Source organism: Natrix helvetica, assembly GCF_964273705.1.
Source record: "Natrix helvetica genome assembly, chromosome: 1".
NCBI classification, from domain to species: Eukaryota; Metazoa; Chordata; class Lepidosauria; order Squamata; family Natricidae; genus Natrix; species Natrix helvetica.
In genome coordinates this window covers 185030209-185056930 of record NC_138548.1, presented here as the reverse complement: position 1 = coordinate 185056930, position 26722 = coordinate 185030209, and the positions used below count along the sequence as shown (strand labels likewise).

The window sequence follows — 26722 nt, the reverse complement described above, 5'->3', positions numbered from 1 at the left end:
TCTCTCTCTCTTAACCTATTGCAGGGTCTACGCCCCGAGTAAAAACGACGGCGGTAGCGGTAGCACCAGCAGTAGCAGTTACCCAGGCGCAGAGTTCGACCGTGGCAGTGGGAGCGAGACGAGCAGTGACAACCCAAGCTCTCCTCGTCCTGGGATCTTCCAGTCCTGTTTTTCCAAGCCTTCCAAGTCGTCCAGCGGTTCCTATCTGCCCAAAGAGGTGAGTCTCCTCTATTTCTTCGCCTTCACTTCTTCGGGGTGCATGGATTACTCGGCTCCAAATGGTTAGTGTAAAAGCAACGAGTCGTCCAGTATCTTAAAGGCTGGCAAGGGCTATTGTGCCGCTGAAGCAACAAATCGCTTAAAAACTGAAATGCTATTATAAGGTTACCCGACCCATTTTGCTGTTTTTACTGCAATTATCTAGTCTAACTGCGGCTTTGGACAGTTTTTTTTTTAAAAAAAATGTCATTAAAAGCCTCTTTCATATCCTTTACAAATCCTTATTTGTGTTCGAATTTGCTTCTTTCCAGTTGCTTTTCACTGTTGACTCTTTGTCCCCACCCTCAAAATTGTAGAAGTCAAAATGGCTGAGAAAGCTTTTCACCTTTTGTGTTATATTGGTTTGGTTAAGTTTGATTGCAGACTATTTTCTTTATGGCATGTTGTAACAACTACCAGGTTCCTAGAATAAGAGGGCCAAATGGACACAGCTGTCCTTTTTCAGTCTAATCCTGATTTATGGGTGGGATTATGGGATAGTTATAGCAATAATTGCACAATCAAATTATTTCAGAAATTATGTTAAATTCAATATGGTAAAATCAATTTCAGGTTTATTCCTTAATTGATTATAAGTTTGGAAGTCTTTGTGTAAGATAATGGATTTATATCATAATCACATTATGGTATTCTGCATTTAGGTTACTTTTTTGGGAACCAACAATTCTATTACAAGTGTGGCGATGAAAATGTGAAGTGGAAATGTTCAAAATAATTGGTCCCAATTTTGGCTTGGTCAGATAAAATAGTGGCTAGATGCTGTCCCAAAAAACAGCATTTTAATTTGAAGTGCATTTATTTTGTTTATTACATTGATATCCCACTTTATGTCATTCAAAGTGGCATGCTTAAGGTTTCTTTCATTGAAGTCCACTGATTTTATTAAATATATTTAAATAAGTAGTCCTGGAAAGAATAGTAGAAAATCCCAGGAAGCAAAAGGATCATTTTAGCAGCCAAATTATCAAATTCTCTATAGCATTGCTCATGTGTGCTAATTTTGCTGTGAGGTGACATATATTTACGTCCAATTTCTGCAGCAAGGTAATAATGAAATACATGTAAAATATCCCTGAGAATTATAATCTTGCCTACAATTTTTTTTCTTAGTCTTTTCTGCAATAAGACCTGCTTATGGATTTCAGAATACTGGTTATTTCAACATCCAATATTGTGCAAGCACTCTTCTAATTGCAACACCTTTCCCTTTTTTTCAAATCCCTTTCCCAGACATGCACTAAGTCTTAAGGGTGGACACAAGGAAGGAGAACTTATTTTGTAGATGGGTGCTATTTCCCCAGGCAAATGGAAACCTATATAAGTAATCCTCAACTTATGACCACAACTGAGCCCAAAATGGTCGTAAGACACTTTTTTCACTGCCGTTGTAACTTAGAATGGTCACTAAATGAACTATTGTAAGTTGAATACCTGTAATCAGGTTTACATTTTGCAGTAAGCCACTTTATGGTTCATTTGGACTTCATTAAATAGCTTTGCCCTGATACTTATAGTTAGTTCAACCAGCAATGGTCAAATGATAGGTTAGTAAAATATGTGAATAAAATAACTTTATTGTCACTTTGTATGTACACTAATCAGCATACATTAAAATGAATTTTTGTTGCATTCTGCTTTCAAAGGATAACCATTATGTATATACTCACTTAAACATATATGACAAAAACATCAGTCTAGTAGTTTGAATGTATACATATACATGGCAAAAAAGAAGAATCCTGCGAGTTTACAAGACTGATGGCATAAGGAACAAATTGGGCTATCGTATATAATGTTCCTCTAATATGAACATGAGTTACATTTCCACTTCAAACCTTTTATGGACTGGAGGCCATTTCATTATATGATGGAGATAGGAATTGATCTTGAAAGCTTATGCCAGAATGAATACTTTTCTTCACAATGACATTTTGTCACAGTTTATCACATTTATAATCTTTGTGTAACAAACTTTGATTTATATTTAATAGTGTCATTTAACAGTTTATTGATTTCATGTTCAAACATTTCTTTCCATAAGGAAAATAATTTTTTAAATATTTTTTAAAATGTATCTTGCAGCAATAAAATAAGTATGCCTGTCAGTTTGATGATTTTGGAATGTTCTATTCTTATATACTCATATGATTAGACTTTAGCCTGGCTCAAACAGTACAGTAGTACTACTGTATAGTACTACGAAAAGTAATTTTAGAATGAAGCCTACAGTATGTGCTTTTCATTGACTCTTGCATACAGTGTTAGATAACTTCTGAAGGTAAAATTGCCAAGTCATGGCTCTTTCATAACCAACACTCGTCAGCAAATACCTGTGGGGATTATCAATTGGCCACAGAACTTTTTAAAGCTATGGTTTTGTTGACTAAGGTCAAGGGGCAGATAGGAGCATTTTATTTCCTTGAATATCTTCTTTTGAAGGATCTCATTTTCAGAAAGTAAATATATAGAAAGAGTCCTTTTAGCAGCCAAATAACTTTATTAAGGAAAGGAAAACAATGTGTTGGTTATACAAGCAGGTGCCTGGAGTGCAAATGTTTAGGCTTCTCCAAAATGCAGAATATGATAGCGTCAATCAGAACAAGCTCTGCATTTTTATTTTATTTATTAAACTTATATGGCTGCACATCTCACAAATGTGACAATGTCATACAAAACAATCATAAAATCAATTTTAAAAACATTCAAAGGACAAGTACAAAAATTTAATATTAGTATAAAACGTTAAGACAGAACAGGTTATAAACAATGCCAACTAATCAAATTACCATTTCCTTGCAATTCCTAGGCTTTTTTTACATAACCAGTTCCAGAAGGGTGGTAGAGATCTCATCTCAAAGGGGATGATGTTCCAAAGGGCAGGTGCCATGGCAGAAAAGGCCGATGTCTTGGGTCCCGTGAAATGGAACTTCTTCACAGATGGAACCTGCAACATACCACTTCTTCCAGATCCAATATGCTTGGAAAGTGTAATTAGGTAGAAGTAATCCCTTAAATAACCCAGTTCCATGCCATAAACCAGCCCTTTGAAATGTTTGTGGAAGCAAATTGCAGCTCATGAAGCAGAGGTGTAACATATACTCTAGTCTAGGGACATTTTACACCAGATGAAGCTTTTGGATATTCTGTATAATATAATTCAGCTACTAGATGGTCTGGAAATAAAGTTATTTAACCCAGAGTTGCTTAGATGTTGGGAGACATACATTGAAATTATTTCTATGCTTGGTCAGTCAGATGTTTAGACTGGATTTTGCATTTTTATTCACTTATCGAGTCCTTCCTGAGGACCTGAACAAATGTTATTATATATACAGTATACAAAAATGTAAAATCACGGCTCTTTAGCTAGTGTTGGTCTTCATACTCAGAGTTCCTCCTAAAAGAATAGGATGTTGTAATGTATTGGTATAGTATATGTGATAATCCAACCAGTGTGGCCTTTTGTAATTGACAGATGGAAATGTTGTCAATACACACATTTTGTAAGTGTTATCCAAAAAACTTTCATATGGTATCCAATGTGTCAATAATCACTGAGTCTACCTTAGTTGGTTTATGCCATAATCATTCGATTTCAGTTTTCATATCTTGATGTTTCATGTTTTTCTTCAGTTTGTCTTCTAGTCTACTGTCCCTTGGTGTTACCACCTCATTTATCCGTACTTTCTTCTTTTCAATCATAGTAAAATCTCATGTGATATAAACCAAGACTTTATAACTTTCTATTTGGAAATCCCAAAATATTTTAAACTCATTTTTATTACTTTTCAGTTATGTGTTCCCACCAATTTTTCATTACTGGTACAGGATAATTTTGACAGATGTGCCAGTTAATTATTTTGGTGACTGAATTTTGTTGTTCATAATCAGATTTTGTGATCTTCCTGCTCTGAGTATATGATCTGGGGTTTGGGGGTTCTTTGCTTTTGCTTTTTTGCAAAATCTGTCTTGACATTTTTTTCAATTCTGACTTTGATTGCATTAGTTGAAATAGTTTAAATTCTTGAGCAGCCAAGATCAAGCCTTTGGATTCTTTTTTTTTAACGTTACAGTTGTAAGCCATGCCTACATTTTATCTTTATCCACTATCATCTTGATTTTTGTAGATATTGACTATGTAATGCTTTTCCTTGCTAGCATTCAGTTCATATTTTATTGCACTATTTCAATATTCATGTTTGTTTCCTATACATTCATTAAGTTCCAATTTTTTAACCATATTTGTTCTTAGGTGCCTTTTTATATAATCAGATATGTCCTCTTCTTCTCAACTTCAATTCCCAGCTTTTGTTTTAATGATCTTTTTTTTCTCTAGCACAATGGAAGCAATTTGAGTAACCTCATTTTACATGCAACTGATGTAGATTCCATTTCTGAAACATGAATTGCCTCAGCTGAAATTCAGGGCTGGTCCATTCACTAACTTTCAGAGTTAGCTGACTGGACTAATTTTGATCTTCCCATAACACGTTGTCTCCACTCTTATTGATCCTGTTAGTGATGTTATACAAATAGGATCTGTTTGTACTGTAGTTGAAAGTCTCAGATCATAGACTTTCAATGCATAGCTTATTGAAGCAGATTCCTTGTGGCTACATTCCATATATCTCCAATACTTTTTGAAGGTTATTTTGCTCTTTTATATCCTATCCTATCATGTTTATATCTACATGTACATCTTTAATTCAAAGAAACTAAAAATTCAGGGTTGATATTGTGGGACGGGATATACAAAGCATATAGAAGAAGTACAAAACATGTACACTGAATTAACTTGCTTTAAGAGTAGATTCTGGGCTTAATTAAAAAGTTGAGCTGGAGATGACTCAGAACTTCCTGTGTTTCCTTTCCATTAGCTTACAATGTCTAAAAAAATCAATGGAGGCTCTGTGGTTGAGATGCAAGGGGATGAAATGACCCGGGTGATATGGGAGCTGATTAAGGAGAAGCTGATCTTTCCCTACCTGGATCTGGATCTTCACAGGTATATCTTCTATACTGTGAGGAAAATGCAGCTTATGTGTATTTTTGTTAAGTGTTAGTTCTGGTACTTGAAAAAGTCTAAAGAAACAACACTATATTTTGTGTGTATATTTTCAAAACTGCCTCCTTGCTCTTCAAATTGTGATATTCCCTAGCCAAGCCTTTACTTTAAAACTGGAAGGTTCAGGTACATGAACTGGCCTTAAGATAAGAATCTGTTTTCACATTGCCAGCATTCATTCAGATGCTGTTGTGAAGCCCAGCTGTTTCCAAGGCTGTCTTGTGGCTTTAAATTGACCAAATTAGCTGAATGGTCACCATTTGTTCTTGTGTTTTTTAAAATGCCATAACCAGCAGAGAAATGTAATTGATTCCATCATTGCACTATGGAAAATAGCTACTTAATAAAAGCTTTTTCCCCCCAGCCCACAAGTTAGGAGGTCCTGGCAACAGAATTTTTTTCTGTCATGTTCTCATTACACTGCCTTCATTACATCCTAGCCTTGATTGTGACAGGTTTAAATTTAAATTTTCCATATAGAGTTACCATTTTACCTCTTATTCCCATATAGTCTAAGGGCAGTCTGAAGATGTATAAACTCTAGCTTTGTAACCCATTAACTTGAAAGGAACTCTAAGTGACTTGAAAAAAGTTAGGTATTGACAATGGGGACAGCAGCTTTCATGCTAATGTCATGTAATTCGAAAGTTAGGTAATACAAGTCAACTATGGAGAGGTGTGCATCCTGCATCCTTTCTTTTGAACTCTTGCTTAGTTCAGATATTCCATAAACCTTCAGAAGCTACAGTGGCAGAGGTGACATCACATGGCATTTAATCAATTGGCTGTTCTATTAGTTATCAAGGCCATTAAAGGAGTCCCCTTGATAAAAGGACAGCAAGTTATTTTAATTGCGTCAGCCATACATGAAAGACAGAGCATTTTCAACTTTTCCCTACGTCTCTCATACTTTGTTCCCAGAAAGCAAAAGGAAGGTAGGTGATCATCTGTCTAACAAGATGTGTTGTTTTGCAAGCGCTGAAGCTGCTAAAATACTACATGGATCTGATTTCTATGACAGTAGAGCCCAGATAATATATTTTTATTTCTTTTTTGTCCTTCTATTAAAAGGGCAAATATTCTAACCAATACAATTTAGGGCAATACATTGGTTTATATGGCATTTGGTGCATATATTAATGATGTTTTCCAGTATTCCTTTCTTAAAATTTTCTGCAAATTACTTTGTATCTAGCACTAATAAACCTCAAAATGTTTACTTAAATTGTTTGTATGGACACTTATTTCATGACATTGATTCTGGGCAGTGTACAAGTATTAAAACAAACCACAGCATACAAGCAATGACACCCAGGGATAAAACAAATTACTTCCGTCACAGAAAATGCACATCACAGCAGCCAGGGTTGAATTATAGCTATTCTAATCCCTCTGGATTCAATTTTAAATTAGGTTTGACTCTGGGTGTTTTAATTGTTTTTAATTGCTTTTTTGCTGTTTTAATTAATTGATTATTTATTTATTGTGTATGTATAATGCTTTTTGTATATCTCCTCCTTGTCATTGTCATTATTTGTTATGTAGTAAATTGTACGCCGCCCCGAGTCCCTTGGTGGAGAGGGTGCGGCATATAAAAATGATTAATAAATAAATAAATAAATAAATAAATAATCTCCCGAATGAGACCGAAGATCCTATGCAATTGTTGAAGTTTACCCAAGAGGCAGTCTAGATCTTAAGCGATTTGATTAAATTATCCTTGTTAATAACCCACGAGAGATTATTTCTTTTGCTTTTTTGACTCAGGATCCAAACTATCCTTTTTCCTTTCCACTCCACTCCTCTATTATTATACAGGCAATGCAAGGGTATTTAAGAGTATTAAAGTTATTGACTCTACTGAGTAATTGTGCATTATTCTCTCAAATCAGTTTGAAGTTTGGAGATAAAGGCAGTAGATGACACTGTATATTTTTTGTTAAGATATTGCTCTTTCAGTCCAAGTTGCACTACAAGCGCAATAAAGTTCCTTTGAAGGGATATTGGACACCACTGAGATTTTGTATTTCAGTAATTAGTATGAGTTGCCCAGAAAGTCACTAGGAGTCCAGGTTGACTTGATTCACCTAGCAGATCGAATATCAGCTTTTATTTCCCAGAAACAGTTCCAGATCTTTCTCTCTCTCAGCTTCCTGTGGCAGCCTTTGCTTTGGAACTGATTTATCAAAGCTGTTTTAAAATGTTTGGAAAAGGAAGACATTTTCTTTTGCCACTAGCTTTGGAGTTTGGATAGGCTTACTAGTGCGTTGCCTTCACTTGGCTTAAATCTTGGAATTCTCCATGGATTTCTGTGGCCAGATCTTTCCTCCTTTCCAAGGATGTTTTAAAAAGTTTCTTAGTATGGTATAAATCTTGGAGATGGAGTGAATGAGGTGACTGTGGTTATGGTTAAATGTCATTTATTGGGGATTTTCTTTGCAGCTATGATTTGGGCATTGAAAATCGTGATGCAACAGATGACATGGTTACAGTGGAAGCTGCTAAAGCTATAAAGAAGTACAATGTAGGAATCAAGTGTGCCACAATCACCCCTGATGAGAAGCGTGTAGAAGAGTTCAAGCTAAAACAGATGTGGAAATCACCTAATGGAACCATTCGAAACATTTTGGGGGGCACTGTCTTCAGGGAAGCCATTATCTGCAAAAACATCCCCCGATTAGTGTCTGGATGGACAAAACCCATTATTATTGGCCGTCATGCTTTTGGTGACCAAGTGAGTATCTTGAACAATATTTTATGTTTATCCTTTAACTTACCTGACTTTTTACCACCATTAGAAATTTTGATTAGAGAATATATGTAGTGGGGAGAAAAATGCAATCTGGTTTACAACATTATATTAATTGTTATAAAGCATGCATGTAATAGCATTTAGGTTAGAATAGATGAGTAGCAAATTGCAAGTTTGGCGAATGATTAAAATAGTTTGAGCCCTTTTTCAAAATAGCATTGAAGTTGCCAGTTTTACTATAGAAAGCCATTCAAGAAGTTATCTTTTTTCCCACAGCATCAGGGCACAGCAATAGAAATTGTTTCCAAACACATAGGGCACATTATGACAGGTTCTGTGTAGAAGAATGTTTGATCAAAACTGGTACTGTTTTTGTTTTGTAGTACAGAGCTACAGATTTTGTGGTTCCTGGCCCTGGAAAAGTAGAGATGACATACACACCAGCGGATGGAGGCAAACCTGTAACTTATTTGGTCCATAATTTTGAAAGTAGGTATTTTGAATGAAAGAAACTGTTGATCAAAAAATGGCTGTCTGTGAAAAATTGGTGAAGACTATAAGAAATGACAGTAAACTAATCAGTTATCTTCCTGTAGGCTTTTGTATGAATTAGATAATTGGCACTTGAGGGTCAAACTACTAAATAATGGAAGAAGTGGGGTCCATAATCGAGATTAGCAACTGGAATCAATTATGTCTATGCCTCTATAAAGTACTATTTGGCTAATTTCCCAGGTGCTGATCTGAAAATGTAAATGTAGAGGGATTCATAACAATATGGATTTGGAACTGACCACCAGTCTGCTGGATGGATGAGAAATCTCATTGTTCCCTTCTCATGAAATTGGTGCTTGGTGATTAGTGTAAGAAATGTGCAGAAAGTAATTTTCCTAGATTTTTAAATGGATTCTGTTATCACTATTGTGTCTTTTATCCTTTTCACTAGCCCCAATTCTTATTTCAGTGGAAAAACCAGTTGAAAATTAGAGTGATCCAAGATTGCTTTGATGTTGCACAAATAGTTATAAAACTGACTTCAGTGATAGTGAAACCTGTTGGAACAGTGGTTGTGAAACCTCATGCATCTAAATCTGTCTTACTTTATAAAGTCATGCAGTGTTTTCTGGAGTGGATAACCATACCAAATCTAACAAAGTTAAATCTAGCTTGAAGAATTTCTACAATTCTTATACATAATTCATATACTATTCTGCAATGCCTATCCTTAAAAAGAAAAAGAAAAGAGAAGCAAATACTGAAGTGTTCTAATATATGCTTGGTAAAGGAAATCTTCACAACCTTTCCAGGTCCTTTTCAAAGAGTCTTTCCCAATATGTCTTCTAGTGTATGGGACTACCATTCCCATAATTTGAACAAGTCTGATCTGTGATTGTAATTAGTGAAAGCTGTCTTTAAAATACATTAAAAGTAGATTGATTGGGAAAGGATGCTTTAGAGACAAATCTGGAAAATGCTTAGAGCAAATAGGCACAAATAAGAGTCTTCATAATCAGATTCCTTAGAAATGCTAATCTCTGAAGTGAGAGAAGTTTACACTCATCTATCCACAACATTGTGGCCAGATTCTTTATTTTTATTTGTGATGACCAAGAGTATTTTAGATTGATACTACAGATTCTCTGTGGGAAATAATATAATTGCTTTATTGCTTTCTGTTCTTTATGTAAATAAGACACTTCATTTATAGAAGCTGTGAGCCAAATTCCTTTCAGGTTTCCTGTATATTTGTCCCTTAATCAGCAGGATATGATTGTATTAACTAGTAGACATACAATGTTTCATATCTGTGCAACTTAATAAAATATGCATTGCGAAATAAAGAACAACTGATGGCTATGGCACAGCCAATAAAATTGCTCTAGTATGTATACTGCTTTACACTGGAGCCATGAATAAATAGTTGTATACTGTGTGCCAACTTGTAATGAGTGACAAGTACAGGCTGGTGCGTGGCTGAAAAAACTCCAGGCATATTATATCTTTATATTTCATTCTCAGTTAATGTAATTACATGCTTCTCAACTTGGCAATTAGAGGCCATAATTTTAACAGCTTCCAGGTAGTAATTCCTACGTTTCTAACAGTATTCCTCTAAAATAGACCAGTGTTACTCCCAATTGTTACCTTTGGATCATATTGCTATAGTAATGTTCATTTCTGGGCTTTACCTTTGGATTTTGTTACTTTTTTGAACATTTTGGAGTTTTTTCTTTGTAGATGTTACTAATTAATTTTATTTCATTGTAATTTTATTAGACTATAATTTGAACAAAAACTAATACAAACTGGAAAAATAAAAAGCTGTAGAAAAGAAAGGGGAAAATAAAGAAATAGAAAATGAAAAAATAATACAGAAACTTCCTATCTTCATCACAAGAAATACAAGTAATTCTCCACACAACCACAATTGGGATCAGAATATTTATCCCTAAGCGATGCAGTCACTAAGCAAGTTATGTGACTGGATCTGATTTTATGAAGATTTTTACCATAGTTGTTAAGCAAATCACATGGTGGTTAAATGAGCCATGTGATCATTAAGCAAAATCAGCTTCCTCAATTTGCTTGTTGGAAGCATCTGAGGTTGCAAATAGCAGTCATGACTACAAGATGCTACAACCTTTGTAATGGTAGTAGCATTATGAATAAGTCCAATATAGGTTTATCACACTAGATAGAAATTGGTTTATGAATACAGTAAGCCTTTTTTTCCCCTGAAACTCCTTAGTGTCATCTGTTCTGCATAATTTTGGAAACTGGTTCTTGCTCAGCATAGGTCTGCCTTTCTTCATATTAGTCCTAATTCTGCTCATTAGTGGCATGTTCCTTTTCAGAGTTCAACAGGATTCAAATGACCAAAACAATTGTAGCTTCAGATGTATTTCATAATTTGCTACAGATTAAGAGGAAATGAGGTTTCTGGCTCTGATGTTTTTTGGCTGCAAACTTTAGCTGATTAAAAAGATTTCACATGACGAGCAAGTGAATTCTAATTTCTGCACTTTTTGTTTTATTCTTTCTGACTTGGAATCATGAATATGAAGGGAGGCAAGGTTGCACAGTGGCTTAATGACACTGGAGATGGTCTGTTCCAGTGGTTCAAGTTCTAGTACTGTGTGTCGGGGTGAGCGCCTATCACTCATCTCAGCTTCTGTCCACCTAACAGTTCGAAGAAATATTGTACAGTAGATAAATAGGTACCACTTTTGGTTGGATACGAGTTGGTGCCCCATACAGGCAGTTAGGTTCCTGCAGTTCTGAACTTTCCCAGTTGTGGCAACCATTTATGAGGTGACTCGGGGAAGGGAGGGGGCCTTGGATAATGCTGCATGAAGAGCCACTTGTCTTCCTGGTGCAAAGCCAGTTCGGTCTCCTATGATGTACTTTGGGAAGCATGCAATCATGTCCTACAACAGAGCTGGTAAATTGACAGCCAAACTACTCTGCAATATATATACTAATAATAATGGATATGAACATCAGTGAGCAACTTGATATTACATGTAGTAGAGTCTTGTTGCCTGTATTTGGAGCCTTATGATTACATGACAAAAAGACATTTTCATCTATGATAGCTAATATACACTAGACTAGTGACATGAATTGGTTATCATTCAACTCTTGAAAATACTATTCATACGAAAGAAAAAAATCTGTGAACTCTTGTGCTGTCATGAAGCAAAAGTTTGGTTACATGCTCTCTTCACTTCATACTTCTCTTTTCGGTGATACAGGCTGCGGAGGTGTGGCTCTGGGGATGTTTAACCTTGACCAATCCATCAAGGACTTTGCCCACAGTTCTTTCCAGATGGCATTGTCTAAAGCCTGCCCTCTCTATATGAGCACCAAAAATACCATTTTGAAAAAATACGATGGGCGTTTTAAGGATATCTTTCAGGAAATCTACGACAAGTAATAATACTTTATTACGTATTTCCACTTGCAGGGCTACCTCTTAGAAAAATTACTATTTTTTTAAAGCTTTTGTAATGGATGTAATTCCTGACTCTGAAACTTTATTCTCAGCTTTTTAAAAATGAATTCTTCAAAATTAAATGCAGAAGATACTGAACCAATTGTGCATATTAAACTATGAACAGAAGGGGATTACGAATATAAAATTAAGAAAACTGCTTTTGGGGATTCTCATAAGCAGCCCCATTTAAAAAAAATCCTCTGTACAGTAGATATATGGGTGCATAAACTCTCCCATTTAGTTCCCTGATCACACACAAATGCACATACAAATATAATTACTTTGTATCCCTCTGTATGGCAGTTCCTTTATACCAAGCATCTGTTTTTACTCCAGAAAGCTGATTGTGCTTGATGTTAATTTGTTAATCAGGATGTTTCCTAGAACCCTATTTCTACAACCTGTGCTTAGTGACAATAATAGGTGAATATTCACGTTAATGTTTATATGCTCTTTAAATTAAACAATGTTGAATTAGGAAGTTAGCAGCAAAGTTGCAGTATATTTGCTGTGCATGAGTGGTTTGCGAAGTTTGTGAATGAAACTAACTTATTTTCCCAATCTTGTTCTTAGTTGCTTAAAACAGTTCTCACTATATTGAAAAAGGAAGTTGTTTGCTCAGATAAAATGCCATCTCCCAGATGACATTAAATACAGAAAGAAAATGTTGTAGTGAAAGAATTTAAAGTTCCTCTCTTACTTACTTTTTATAGAAAGACGTTCGAAAGCATGAGATATGCCAGATCTGTGACAAACACAGTAACATTCAGTTTTCTTTTCCCTCCAGAGAGTACAAGTCAAAGTTTGAGGCCAAAAACATCTGGTATGAGCACCGACTCATTGATGACATGGTGGCTCAAGCCCTAAAGTCTGAGGGAGGATTTATCTGGGCATGCAAGAACTATGATGGTGATGTGCAGTCTGACTCAGTTGCCCAAGGTATGTTAAATACCTTTAATGCATTGCTTTTGGTGATAACTAGCCAGATGTATAGCTTTGCACAGAATAACTAAAAATATAAACAGAATCACTTTGCTAAGTTTATTTCTGTCTTATAAGTCAGCTCAATGCAGTATTTCAGCAAAGGCCAACCAAATGCCTAGAGTTTAAAGCTAGATAGGAAGGCAATAGCTGCTTTTCTTATTTCCTCCTGCTCTCCCAATTCATGAAATCCCTACAAATCATAGGGCCTGCTTATTAAGTGACTTTCTGATACTTTCCGCCAATTCTGGAAAATCTGTTAAGAGTTACTTTGCTCCTAATGCAATCAATTAAGCAGTACACCTAATACCCATGGCATTGGGACTTCCCTGTTCCTTCACTATTGTAGTACTTTCCTTCTGGAATAGTATGCCTTGGAAATTCAGTGGCATCTATCTAATAAAGAATGTTATTTTTTTAATGGATTGATTCATTCAATTTAGGTATCATTCAACTCCAGATTGACACTCAAAATAGTAGATAATATACTGTATAAGTAACATTCAACATAAAACATTACACAAATGGCAAATCCAGTTAATATATAGAACAGGAATCATATATCCAGCAAGGGCCACAATTACCCCGGCCCCAAATCTAGAAGATCCAGGATTTTAAGGTCCTCTAGAATGCCATCAAGTTGGAATCTACCTGGATTTTAGGGAGACCCTCAATTCCAAAGGGCAGGCTCTTTCTCTAGGCCTTGGATGAGGGTCATGGGAGGGTGGGCTCTCTAGATGGTAAGACATTTTGGTTTTGAGTTTTTGTCATTTAAATATTTAGCCAACCAGAGTTGTTGAAACTGGATGGCCTAGAAATTTGAAATATTAAGAATAAATAATTCTAAATATGCTACTTTCAATTTTTGTAAATGTTGCTACCATCTTGCATTTAAAGATTTGATGGACTCTACGGATTATTTCGCATTAGAACATTTGGTCCCCATATTTCCTTGAAGTCTAACTTTTTAAATACATGTTAAGTATAGGTTAAAATACTCTTGAATAAACAAGTTCTTATTAAAGAATTTGCTAGAATATAACTGTTGCATGTGTACAATATTCTCAATAGATGAGAATTAATGCTTTTTAGACTCCATATTATATTCCAAAGAATATGACATTTTAAATTAACTTAATGACACAAACTATGGTAATATAATTTATTTCCAGGTATTTTAATATTTCCCTTTATGGCTTTCAAATAGGCTTTGTGACCTATCACAGATTTAGAGAGAATCTATGTCCTGAATCTGTTTTTCATGTTTAAACTTCATGAAATGTAGACTCCTTCAATCCAAAATTCACTCCTGATGTCAACATTGATAGCCATTGTCATAATGTAGAATGCTTTTTTCAGCTTCTTTATCTAGCATATAAACTTAAGACTTGTATCCAAGGAACAATCAAGACTACTCGCTTTATGGGGGTAACACATAATTATTGTGTGATAATAAATTTGCTCATTTCTTACTGCAAAGGTATTTTTTGCCTATAAAATTTATATGTGAAATCCAAAAGCACACATCAAATTTCTGTTTGAATCAAATCAGTTTTAGTGTAACAAACTTTTTTTATCCTTGAATTGGAAAATTGTATATCTAAATCAGCCCTTACTAAACTAAATCCAAAATAAAAAAGGAGATTAATGGTATTTTAAAAATCCTTAAATAAGAATGAAATTGTTAAAAAGTTCACTTTCCGTTTGATAACAATAACAGTTAGCAGTAATGCCAGATAATCATTTCCCCCCAAACTGATAGTCTTCCTAACATTTTAGATAAAAATAAATAGGTCATTTGGGTTTCCTGCCTGCTTCTTAAAGCTGCTGGGGTCAAGAGTTGTCAAACAAGGAGTGATATATTTTCAAGTACACTAATTCCCTAATTCATTCTCCTGTCTAGGTTATGGATCTTTGGGGATGATGACAAGTGTCTTGATATGCCCAGATGGCAAAACTGTTGAGGCTGAAGCTGCTCATGGCACAGTCACTCGTCATTATCGCCTGCATCAGAAAGGCCAAGAGACCTCAACCAATCCCATAGGTAAGTGGATCCCACCATTCCCAGTCTAACCTAGATAGTTTCTTAAACAAATGTCACAGAATAGCTCCAATGAACCCTTGAAATTATAAAGGACTATTAGCAAAAACACTGACTCAAAATTAATCTTAAAAAATATGGAATGTTTACATTATGTATGTGGTTATTGCTACATCATTTATGGTGTTAAATTGAAATAAATATACAATACAATACAATAGCAGAGTTGGAAGGGACCTTGGAGATCTTCTAGTCCAACCCCCTGCCTAGGCAGGAAACCCTATACCCGTGATGGCGAACCTATGGCACGCGTGCCAGAAGTGGCACGCAGAGCCATTTCTCCTGGCACGCGGAGCCATCCCCAGTTGCTCTTCCGGGTTCGGGCGCAGCAGCCAGCTGGTCTTTACGTGCATTGGCGTGCCAGAAAACAGAAGAGGAGCCGCCCGGTGCGCATGCGCACGCCAGGAAAATGACCTTATTTTCAGTGTGCACATGCGCGTTGGCCGTTTGGTGATCGCACATGCGCACGCAAAAAGCACCAACAGGAAGAGCAAGGGCCGCGCGTGCCAAAAGACGTGGAGAGGGGATCCCGGCCGTCGCTTAGTAGAGCAGAGCTGTGGTCGGGGTTTCCCTCCCTCCCCGCCCAAGTGAGCTTCTTGCGTGGCCCTCGCCCTCCAGCCCATGGCTCATCTGCAGTCCGAAGGGCTTGGCCGGCTTGGGCACTTCAGAAAAGCAGCGGCAGCCACAAGGGGAAGGGCAGGAGCGGCCAGCCGGTCCCTGCAGCCACTCCCACACCAGCCAGAAGCGGCACTGTGATAGCCGCCAGGGCTTCCCTCCCTCCCCACCCAAGTGGGCTTCTTGCACGGCTCCAGGCTGCGCCTCTGATGAGGATCCGCGGTCCGGAGTGCTGCCGCTTCCAGCGGGATATATTCTGCCAGGCCCTTGGCGGCGTCTTTATGCGGTTAGCTCGCCTCCCCACCAGCAGTTCCTCCGCCAGCATCCCGGCTGGAAGCAGCAGTGCAACAGTCGCCATTACCAGGGGAGAAGGGGTGGCAGTGGTGAGAACAGGTGACTGCCACCCCTTCCTCCCTTCCCCAACAGCGGCTGTTGCGCTTTCGCTTCCAGCCGGGATGCTGGCGGGGGAGCTGCTGGTGGGGAGGCGAGCTAACCGCATAAAGACACCGCCAAGGGCCTGGCAGAATATATCCCGCTGGAAGCGGCAACTCTCCGGACCGCGGATCCTCATCAGAGCCGCAAGCTGGAGCCGCTTGGGTGGGGATGGAGGGAAGCCCTTGGCCGCCCGTCCTTGCCACCGCCACCCCTTCAGCCCTGGTACTGGGACGCCTTGGCAGCGCTCGCCTCACGAGGCAGCAAAGTGTGTGTGCGCGTGTGTGTAACGGGGGTCTGGCTGGGACCGATCAGCTGAGAGGCTGGCAAAGAAGCGGCGCTTGGAGGAAGAAGGCAGAGATGCTGGCTGGCATTAGCTTCCCTTACTTTTCGCCGCTGCTGCCTCGGCAGGAAGGAGCATTACCACCCCCTCCCTGCTGGTTGCAGCCCAGGCCCCGCCTGCCCTGCTTAGCTGAAAGTGGCGAGGGAGCAAGCCGCGATGTGCAGGAAGGGAAATGAGCGCTGGCCAAACACACACACACACACACCACTTGTTGCCGGCGCAAGGTGAGCGCTGCTGGGGAGAAATCAGGGGGAGAGGGGAGAGAAGACCATCCCTAGCAGAAGATTGTTTTCTTCTCCCCCTCCCAGATTTCTACCCAGCAGCGCTGGTCTCGCGCAGCAACAAGCGGTGTGTGTGTCTGTGTGTGTGTGTGTGTAAAACAGGGGCTGGATGGGACCGATCACCTGAGAGGCTGGCAAAGAAGTCTTCCCCACTGCCGCGAAAAGGCAGGGATATTGGCCAGTGCTCATTTCCCTTCCTTGCTCCCTCGACACTTTCAGCTAAGCAGGGCAGGCGGGGCCTGGGCTGCAACCAGCAGGGAGGGGTGGTAATGCTCCTTCCTGTCGGGGCAGCAGCGGCGAAAAGTAAGGGAAGCTAATGCCAGCCAGCATCTCTGCCTTCTTCCTCCGAGCGCCGCTTCTTTGCCAGCCTCTCAGCTGATCGGTCCCAGCCAGACCCCCGTTACACACGCACACGGACACTTTGCTGCCGTGTGAGGCGAGCGCTGCCAGGGAGAGATCAGGGGGAGGCGAGGGGGGAAGAAGGCATCCCTAGCAGAAGTTTGTGTTCTTCTCCCCCTCCTGCTGATTTCTCCCCGGCAGCGCTAGTCTCGCGCCGGGGCAAGCAAGGCGGCTGTCAAAGAGAATGAAACGGGCGCAGCGCTCTTCCAACAGCCGAGGAAGGAAGAGGAGCCGGGCTTCAGGAAAGCCCCCCTGGAAAGGACAATAAATGGCCCCAAAGAATCTGTTTCTGCTTCCAGAGGACATCTAGAAGGGCGGGGGAGGCCATTTTTTCCTTCCCCAGGCTTCAGGAAAGCCTCCAGAGCATGGGGGAGGGGTGCATGCTGTGTGTGTGTGTGTGTGTGTGTGTGTGTGTGACGTGCGCATGCGCGTGGGGAATTGAGTGGGCACGCGGGGGGGTGCAGTAGCGAGTGTGCACGCAATTCTGGCACGCCGTAGAAAAAAGGTTCGCCATCACTGCCCTATACCATTTCAGACAAATGGCTATCCAACATCTTCTTAAAGACTTCCAGTGTTGGGGTATTCACAACTTCTGGAGGCAAGCTGTTCCACTGATTAATTGTTCTAACTGTCAGGAAATTTCTCCTCAGTTCTAAGTTGCTTCTCTCCTTGATTAGTTTCCACCCATTGCTTCTTGTTCTACCCTCAGGTGCCTTGGAAATAGTGACTCCCTCTTCTTTGTGGCAACCCCTGAGATATTGGAACATTGCTATCATGTCTCCCCTAGTCCTTCTTTTCATTAAACTAGACATACCCAGTTCCTGCAACCGTTCATGTTTTAGTCTCCAGTCCCCTAATCATCTTTGTTGCTCTTCTCTGCACTCTTTCTAGAGTCTCCACATCTTTTCTACATTGTGGTGACCAAAACTGAATGCAGTATTCCAAGTGTGACCTTACCAAGGCATTATAAAGTGGTATTAACACTTCACGTGATCTTGATTCTATCCCTCTGTTGATGCAGCCTAGAACTGTATTGGCTTTTTTGGCAGCTGCTGCACACTGCTGGCTAATATTTAAATGGTTGTCCACTAGGACTCCAAGTTCCCTTTCACATTTATTACTGTTGAGCAAGGTACCACCTATACTGTACCTGTGCATTTCATTTTTGTTGCCTAAATGTAGAACCTTACTCTTTTCACCATTGAATTTCATTTTATTAGATAGTGCCCAATGTTCAAGTTTGTCAAGATCCTTCTGTATCTTAAGCCTATCTTCCAGAGTGTTGCCTACTCCTGCCAGTTTGGTGACATCTGCAAATTTGATGAGTTCCCCATTTATCCCCTCATCCAAATCATTGATGAAGATGTTGAAGAGTACTAGGCCCAAAACAGAGCCTTGGGGTACTCCACTGCATACCTCCCTCCATGTAGATGCAGTTCCATTGAGGACTACATGTTGAGTGCAGTTACGAATCCATCTGGTAGTGATGCTGTCTAACCCACATTCTTCTACTTTATCTAGTAGTAGGTTATGGTCTACCTTATCAAATGCTTTACTGAAGTCCAAATAAATTATATCGACGGCATTCCTCTGGTCCACTAATTTTGTCACTTTGTCAAAGAATGCAATAAGATTAGTCTGGCATGATCTGTTTTTGACAAACCCATGTTGGCCTTTGGCTATTACTTTGTTTGCTTCTTGGTGTTTGCTAATTCGTTGTTTGATTATCTTTTCCAGAATCTTTCCTGGTATTGAGGTCAGGCTGATAGGTCTGTAGTTTCCTGGATCTGTAGATGTAGAAGCCAAACTTGCTTGTAAATGTAGAAGCCAAACTTGCTTCCAGGATTGGAAGAATCTTCAACCAGTCTCTGATTATTTAACTGGTGTGAATCTTATGAACACTATTCAAGGGAAGAGATTCAGAGTATGGGAAGTAGAATTCTTACAACTTTGTGGCTATGTAACCACAGGCTACTCTCTAAAATCTGCTGAAGAACAAAGTGGAATTACTTCAGTGAATGCTATCAGTAGCCATACTGAACAACATAGATTGTTAGGTTCTATTTTAGACTGAGAGTATAGGGCAGTGATGGCGAACCTATGGCACGCGGAGCCATTTGTCACGGCACGCAAGGCGCTGCCCTGTCAGCTGGCCAGCACACATGCACACGTTGGCCAGCTGAGTTCACGTTTTTAAAAGCTACTTTTCGCCTTCCCCAGGCTCCAGAGGCTTTATAGGAGCCCGGGGAGGGCAAAAAGAGCCTCCCCCACCCCCCCGGGGGCGTTGTGCGCGCATGCGCACTGGGGGGGTCGCGCATTGCATTATGGGTGCGGCACGCCCGCACACGACCCCCCTGCACTCTTCCCACTTGTGGCACGCGAGCCAAAAAAGGTTCGCCATCGCTGGTATAGGGGGAAAATGTAGGCAATACAGATATCTATTTGAACAGTGTTGTTAATTGAGTTCTCTCTTCCTCTTTTCCTAGCATCCATCTTTGCCTGGACTAGAGGTCTAGCTCATAGAGCAAAATTAGATAACAACAAAGACCTCCAGAATTTTGCTTCAACCTTGGAGGATGTCTGTGTAGAGACTATTGAAGCTGGTTTCATGACAAAAGACTTGTCTGCTTGCATTAAAGGGCTGCCTAAGTAAGTAATCTGTTTCAGAGAAATACCACAATATTTAAAATGTTTTAGAATTTATTTAGTTATTTAATGAATGTATAGGCCATCCATCTCACATAAAGGACTCTGGGGGGCTAAAATGTCGTATCTGCCTATGGGAATTTGTTAAATAAACACTAATTGTCTAATAATAAAAATCAAATAAAAATCATTTTAAAAATTGGAGACAGAACTACATTATAAAATCTAATGATTGCAATGCTTTTTCAAGATCAGTTGCAGCCAATGTCTCTTTTATATTATAAGAAAGATTTAAGTCTGTATGAGCTGCTGGTGTAACTAGCATTTGAAAGATAACCTATTTATATGGTTTAGCTACAAGTACAAAGTCAAGAAATTTTTCAAACTGCTAAGTATGAGTTTTTAAGAGTTTCACCCATAAAAAACCCAGATAAACTAAATTATATCTAACACAATTTATTGAAAATGTGAAGCACATGTACCCATTGGTTACAGGTTGTCCTCAACTTACAACAATTGAGTCTAAAATTTATGTTGCTAAGTAAGACAGTTAAATGAATTTTAATCCATTTTACGAACTTTCTTGGTACTGTTAACTGAATTGCTGTTAAATTAGTTAACAGGACTGTTAAGTGAATCTGGCTTCCTCATTGACTTTGCTTGTCAGGTCACAAAAGGTGGTCACATAACCCTAGGACAATCATAAATATGAATCAGTTGCCAAATATCTGAATTTTGATCACATGACCATGGAGATGTTGCAACGGGCATGTGAAAAATGGTCATATGTTAATTTTTTTCAGGACCACTGTAACTTCAACGGTGGCTAAACAAATTGTAAGTCAAGGTCTACCTGTATAAAAAATAGATATCTTATTAGAGGATTTTTTATACTCTCAAATTTACACTATCATTTTGTTTTGTGTTAATCACAGGGTGAAACGCTCTGATTATTTGAACACATTTGAATTCATGGATAAACTTGCTGAAAACCTGAAGACAAAATTATCTTCTCAGCCAAGATTGTAAGAGCTGGCCTTGAAGTATTTGCTCTGGAAAGGCAACTCTCATGGATGGATGGATGACTATATTATGTATTATGTATATATACATAAAAGAAATAAGGATAGCACTTCAAAAAGTAAGCAATCAACCCGAACCTTGTAATGATCAAACTCTTTCACCCTCTAGCTTTTTGTAATGTTAAGAGAGGGAAAGGCACAGGTAACAGCAGAACTGATGTTTGTCTCTATTGAAAATAGCTCTTTCCTGGTCAGGAATTAGGGGAATTAATATTTGTTTAAGGGGAATGGGCTCTAAATTAAGTCATTTTAAAGAATTTTATTTCTAACTCATTAGATTATGTACAGAATGCAGAAAATACTTCTGACAAACCATTTTAATGAAATTGAAAAACATCCAGCTTGATATGGGCAATGTTAGAAGAGGATTTTAATTACTTGTGGTGGGGAAGAAGGGAAAAATGTTTTAGAGGAAGCTTTACTATGACATAACCTTGTACACAGTACAGGCAGAAACAATCCTTGAATTTCCTTACATCTGGGAGGTGACTAAAGAGAAAAAAGCTGCTTTTCTGCTTGCACATGTAGCTTAAGACAGAGCATTTCAAACTAACTTGCCACCCAATTTGGATTGGCAGTAACATTGATTTTTAAAACAGGAAATAAACACTAATACCCATCCTTGTGTCCTGTGGTCTGTGAACTGTAACTTAAAATCCAGCAACTTGCACATTTATTATGCCACTTGAAAGGATATAGAATGTTCAGTTTAAAAAGGCTTTACAAGTTTTAAACCAGACTAAGATCTAGCTCTTATATAAGAATGCAATAGTGCCATCTTGATATGTAAGTATGAGCATCTCTTGTCCCCTAGAAACCTGGAAAAAAACTGGAAAGTGCAGATTACATTCAACTTTTCTATAGGGTAGGCATTGCTGTTGGACCTGTGACAGAATTGAAAATCTGCTGTACATTTTCAAATTAAAGTGTACACAGTCTTCATCACAGAACATCCATTCATGGAAGTCAAAATACAAAGGTGGGAACATGGTTTCCAGTCTCCAGGATGCTCAATTCAAGTTTACCTTTTTTTCCCTGTCCAACAGTTCCCGTTCTCAAACAAGCACAGAACTGCAATCATCTATTTTTTAAAAAATATGTGATATAAATCATATATGGGCAACACATTGGATTTGCTCCATTTTATCCAGAAAATTTATCATAATGTTGTACAGTACATGCCACATCAGAAATAGATGCTTGTATACAAGAATAACTATTCTATTTTGAATTCTTTGGAACCATGTTCAAAGAATAGTACAATGTTGTGATTGTGGGGTGGAGGAGGGAACAGTGTTACTGAAGTACTTTGCAAAACATCAGATGCACATTTAATTAAAAAAAATTAGGAAACTGACAGCAATACATACGGATAAGCCTTGGCAAAAAGTGCAGCTTTTAAACCTTCACTGAGTTTATACTGAAATGTATCTACCATTTTATGGCCGATTCATTGATGGAAAAATCATATTAACTTATTTTTAACATCTTGAAAAATGTGGTAAAATTGTTTGCCTGCCCCCACAACAAATTCTGAAGAAGTAGATCTAATTTAAAATGGGACACATTTTAACATCCCCACTGGGAAACACTACTTTCTCCTCATGTAATATTTCTTTTTTAAAAAGATGACAGTTACTTCCAAAAAAAAATGCTGTTTTAATTATACATTGAAAGTTTTAAAATACAGTGGAAGCTAAACTATAGTATCCTTTCTTTGAGAACAAAGATAAGATTCATTTGGATATTAAAATATCATGTTCAATTCTAAAAATTTAAGTGAACAATTTTACACCAATTACTGAAACATTATTCCAAAATCTTTGAATACATTAATGTCATACAACAAAATAATACTTCATAATGTATTTTTTATATTTTTTCTTAGTTTTCTACATGAAAATAAGTTGTGATTATGTGAAATCTGCTTTCCAAGCAAAATGAATGTAGACTTTGTCATGTTTTCCTTTACAGTACTTGGATTACTCCACTACTCTGCTGTTGTATAAAGCTTTAAAGACACACTTCTGTTGCAATAAATCGCCATAATGATAATAATACAGAAGACATTCGAGGGGATAGAATACCTGATTTTAGTTTTCATGTTATTTTGACATTTTGGCAAGTTTACATATAGGTCTTCCAATGAATCTTCAAATAATTAGAATAAATCTGATGTAATACAACAGACCTAGTTTGAGAAACAAATATTTATAGAAAATAATTTTATTTTTAAAATGAAGTAGCTAAAACTAGCTGAATTAAGAAAAACAGCTCATACCTAGGAAACAATTGTGTTACCCTTTGTCTAAAGATTAATCACCAAATCTAAGATGACTTTGCTTTTAAATTTTCTTGGTTTTCCTGGACATTTCAGTTCCTTTTGTCAACTTTTTTGTTTTATAGATGGGGGAATTGAGGAAGTCAGTCACTGTAAAGGGGTCACCACGCCTCAGTTTTCTGCAGGAAAGAAACATAATTTGTTATAAATACTACACTGACTTTATATCCAGAAAACAGCATCCAATTTGTACATTCCAATTTAAAAAATATGTGGAACAAAATGCAAAACTAACTTATTCAGGCTAGGCTCTACATAGAAAACTTCCTTTTTTCTTCGTCTTAGACACATTGGAGAAGTTTCAAGAGGGATGGAATTGGTCAAATCTTTCAGTACTTTATTCCCTGTGAATAGAATAAGGTAACTAATCAATACTTATGGTATGTCAATGCTTCCAGGTGAATTCAGTTACTAAACAGCTGTATTAAGTAAAAGATAGAGTATTTTTTTTTTCATTTTTAACTAACTATATCACAGCACTATACCCATTAATGGGGAGTCAGCCCCAATAATTTCTGAGTATATGTATCTAGGATTATATAATATTCTACAGCCATGGTCTATCTCCAAAGTGATCTGTGGGAGGAGTCACAGATGGGTATTCTTGTGTCCAATCTGCCCAGAGACTGATGTTATATTCGAGGCCACCCCCTCTACTTCCTCTTCCTGGCTCTCCAGATTAATCTCAGTCTGGGACGAATGAGTACTGTTTTTGCTTGGCTCTTCAATTGGACTTGAGAATTTGTTTTTTCCCCATCATTGATTCCTCCCATCTCCCTCCCCTGCGTCTGTTTGTTTGTGGGTGGCTACGAAAGTTGATCTTTTCTGCTATGTGTGTGGGAGACCCCAAACCGCTGGTCGGTCACAGGAAGGTTTTAGGCCGCGTGCCGTGAGGCATTTGGAGCAGAGACCCCCTTTTTACATTCGGGAGGGGGGGTGTCTCTGGATTGAAGCAGGGCTCCTGGAGGAGCGGCTCAGTTGGAGCTCGCTCGGAGGCTTTCGGACTGCATGGTCGGTGGCCGCCATTTTGTGAAGACAGCCATTTTGAAGAGATGCACGTGGCCAGCACAGGAATTGGTGTTCCTGCTCGCCGCAAGTGCTCTGAGGCCACTGCTGGTGCTTCGGGGACAGCTGGCATCGTTTCGGGCCTGTGTTCCATCAGTGCTTCAGGGAGGGCCCCAGCTGTTCAGTGGAGGGCCATTTTTCGAGCCACGGATCGGTGACGAGGCTGCAAGTGGGCGTGCCGGTTTAAAGGAGCTCCGAACCGCTCAGCAGCTTGAAAGGCCTGGTGCCCCAGGAGTGTGGAGGTGGTGAGGCAGTGTGACCGTGAGTAGGGGGGAAATGGCGGATGCCACGAGGCGTGGGGGTGTGGCTGTCCCTGGATCACCAGATGATTCCTATCCGGGCAAGGGGGCCTCCAGGGGGCTGCTCCATTAACAAGGGGGAGGTCTACCTCCAAGAACACTACCTCCAAGTCTTCAAGGAAGGGGGTGCCAGCAAGCAGCAGGAACCTGAGGTTCGCATCACCAGGGCTGCTGGCATGCGAATTAGGGGTAGCATCAGTACCTCGCCATCCAGATCGCGTTCCCCCACAGGTCTTCTCCATTGGCTGAAGCCCGGCATCGCTCTTCAGGCTCCCTTCGTGGGTCAGCTAGAGAAGATAGCCCCTTGTCTCCCTCTCTCCTGCACAGTCTGCAGGTCCCCTTGGGGATCCCTTTGGCCGTCTGGCGACCAGTTCCACTAGGCCTCATCTGGCTCCTCAATCTGCAGCCTCCAGGCCTGAATTGGAGCCTCCCTGCCTCACCCCGGCTTTTCCAGAACTTCTTGAGAGTTTTCAGAATGTAATTGCTCAGGCCACTGCTCGGGGGATTGCCATGGGGCAGCAACACAAATCTCAGACTTCTAGACTAAGTTCTTATGGGACCCCACGAGGTCATCCAGACCAACCCAGAACCTTGACTGCCAGAGAGCACCGATCTGTTTCCCCTTCAACTGCTTGTGACGGGTCTGGCTTCGAAGAGGAGGAACAGAAAGATATTGACTTTTCTGAAGATGAGGACTCCCAGGTTCCAGAAGCACCTGCTATTGCTGGTCTTTTCCATCCCACCTTATTTGGTTCCTTACTGCGTAAGGCCAAGGCCACAGCAGATCTGGGCGGCTTCTACCCAGGCTCCTGCCACCCATAGCACAAGTGGGGGGACCAAGAAAGGCCCTTTTTACAAACCTCAGGTTGAGGAGGAAGAGATCCCTACTCCAGATCTTTTCCTTGAGGTGCTCAAATCTCAGTGGGCTAAGCCTGGGACCTTTTCTATTCCAGGGAGTAATGATTGCAGATTTTATAATCTTAATGCCACCTTTGCTCAAGCCTTGCAGGTTCCGACAGTGGATGTTTTGGTGGCTGCTCTGGCTTCCTCCTCTGCAGTGGTAACGGGATATCTCCAACTGTCTGAAGGCGGAGGATAAGGCGGTGGAACATCTCTAACACTTATGAGGCACACAGGCTTCCGGTGCCGGCTGGCATCACTGCACACTCCATTAGGAGTGTGGCCACATCTGCGGCCTGGACTACCCAGACACCCATAGAGGATATCTGTAGGGCTACCGCCTGGGCTTCGCCCTCGCCTTTCATTAGGCATTACTGGCTGGATGCTTCTGCTTCTGCGGAGGCTTCTTTTGGTAGGAGAGTTCTACAGGGAATGCTGGACACTCGGGGGGCTCAGGCCCATTGATCCCCTTCCATGGACATCTAGCTTTGGCATGTCCCATCTGTGACTCCTCCCACAGGTCACTTTGGAGACTGTTAGTTTGTCTTACCTGAACTGCATGTCTCAAAGTTCCTGTGGGAGGAGTCACTTCCAACCTGTGCAGTGTGCTACTAGCACATAGGATCCTGAGCCTTGATAGTTGTTGGTCAGTCAGGGACCGGGAAGTTTGGTGTTTCTTTCCTATTCCCTTCCTTCCCAAGTTCTGCTTTGGATGTAGACCTTTGATTAATCTGGAGAGCAAGGAAGAGGAAGTAGAGGGGAGTAGCCTCGAATTTAACCTCAGTCTCCAAGCAGATTGGATGCGAGAATACCCATCTGTGACTCCTCCCACAGGAACTTTTGAGACATGCAGTTCAGGTAAGACCAACTGAAATTCAAACAACTTACAGCAATTTGAGTTATTAGTTACCAATAAGGTATTACTACTTGCTATCGTTCACCTCTTTCCAAGGACATGAACAGGAGTCCTAAAGCAGTGATGGCGAACCTTTTTTGGCTCTGGAGGACAAAAAACGACCCTACAGACAAACCGGAAGTCACAGGGAAGCTCCTGAAGCCTCCAGAGGCTGTTTTCGCCGTCCCCATGCTCCTATAGAGCTTGGGGAGGGCCAAAAAGGGACAGAAAAACTGGGGGGGGGGAATG

At 39.7% G+C, this 26722-nt stretch overlaps 2 protein-coding genes across 6 annotated transcripts in view; one reads left to right on the top strand and one right to left on the bottom strand.

The window, feature by feature from the left end:
- Positions 1 to 19: 19 nt before the first annotated feature.
- On the top strand, positions 20 to 21592 carry IDH1 (isocitrate dehydrogenase (NADP(+)) 1). Its single transcript, XM_081937837.1, has 9 exons — positions 20 to 217; positions 5157 to 5284; positions 7787 to 8078; positions 8480 to 8585; positions 11852 to 12029; positions 12881 to 13032; positions 14978 to 15118; positions 19732 to 19894; positions 20827 to 21592. The coding sequence occupies exons 2-9, from the start codon at positions 5163 to 5165 to the stop codon at positions 20918 to 20920; spliced, it is 1248 nt and encodes a 415-aa protein (XP_081793963.1). The 5' UTR covers positions 20 to 217; positions 5157 to 5162; the 3' UTR covers positions 20921 to 21592.
- Positions 20831 to 26722, bottom strand: part of LOC309384370 (uncharacterized protein) — a 73562-nt gene continuing 67670 nt past the window's right edge. For all 5 annotated transcript variants that reach the window (XM_081937832.1, XM_081937834.1, XM_081937831.1 and 2 more), the window contains 2 exons: positions 23550 to 23658; positions 20831 to 23433 (listed from right to left, as the gene is read on the bottom strand). In XM_081937832.1, coding sequence (XP_081793958.1) covers positions 23319 to 23433; positions 23550 to 23658 — 224 coding nt within the window. In that variant the 3' untranslated portion in view covers positions 20831 to 23318. The remainder of the gene's footprint in view (positions 23434 to 23549; positions 23659 to 26722) is intronic.

What these genes read in the sequence shown, in the direction of transcription:
- IDH1 (XM_081937837.1), top strand. Translation starts at nt 5,163, where the DNA reads ATGTCTAAAAAAATCAATGGAGGCTCTGTGGTTGAGATGCAAGGGGAT. An exon ending in CTGGATCTGGATCTTCACAG is followed by an intron (nt 5,285 to 7,786) that starts GTATATCTTCTA and finishes TTTTCTTTGCAG; the next exon opens with CTATGATTTGGGCATTGAAA. An exon ending in TTTCAGGAAATCTACGACAA is followed by an intron (nt 12,030 to 12,880) that starts GTAATAATACTT and finishes TTTTCCCTCCAG; the next exon opens with AGAGTACAAGTCAAAGTTTG.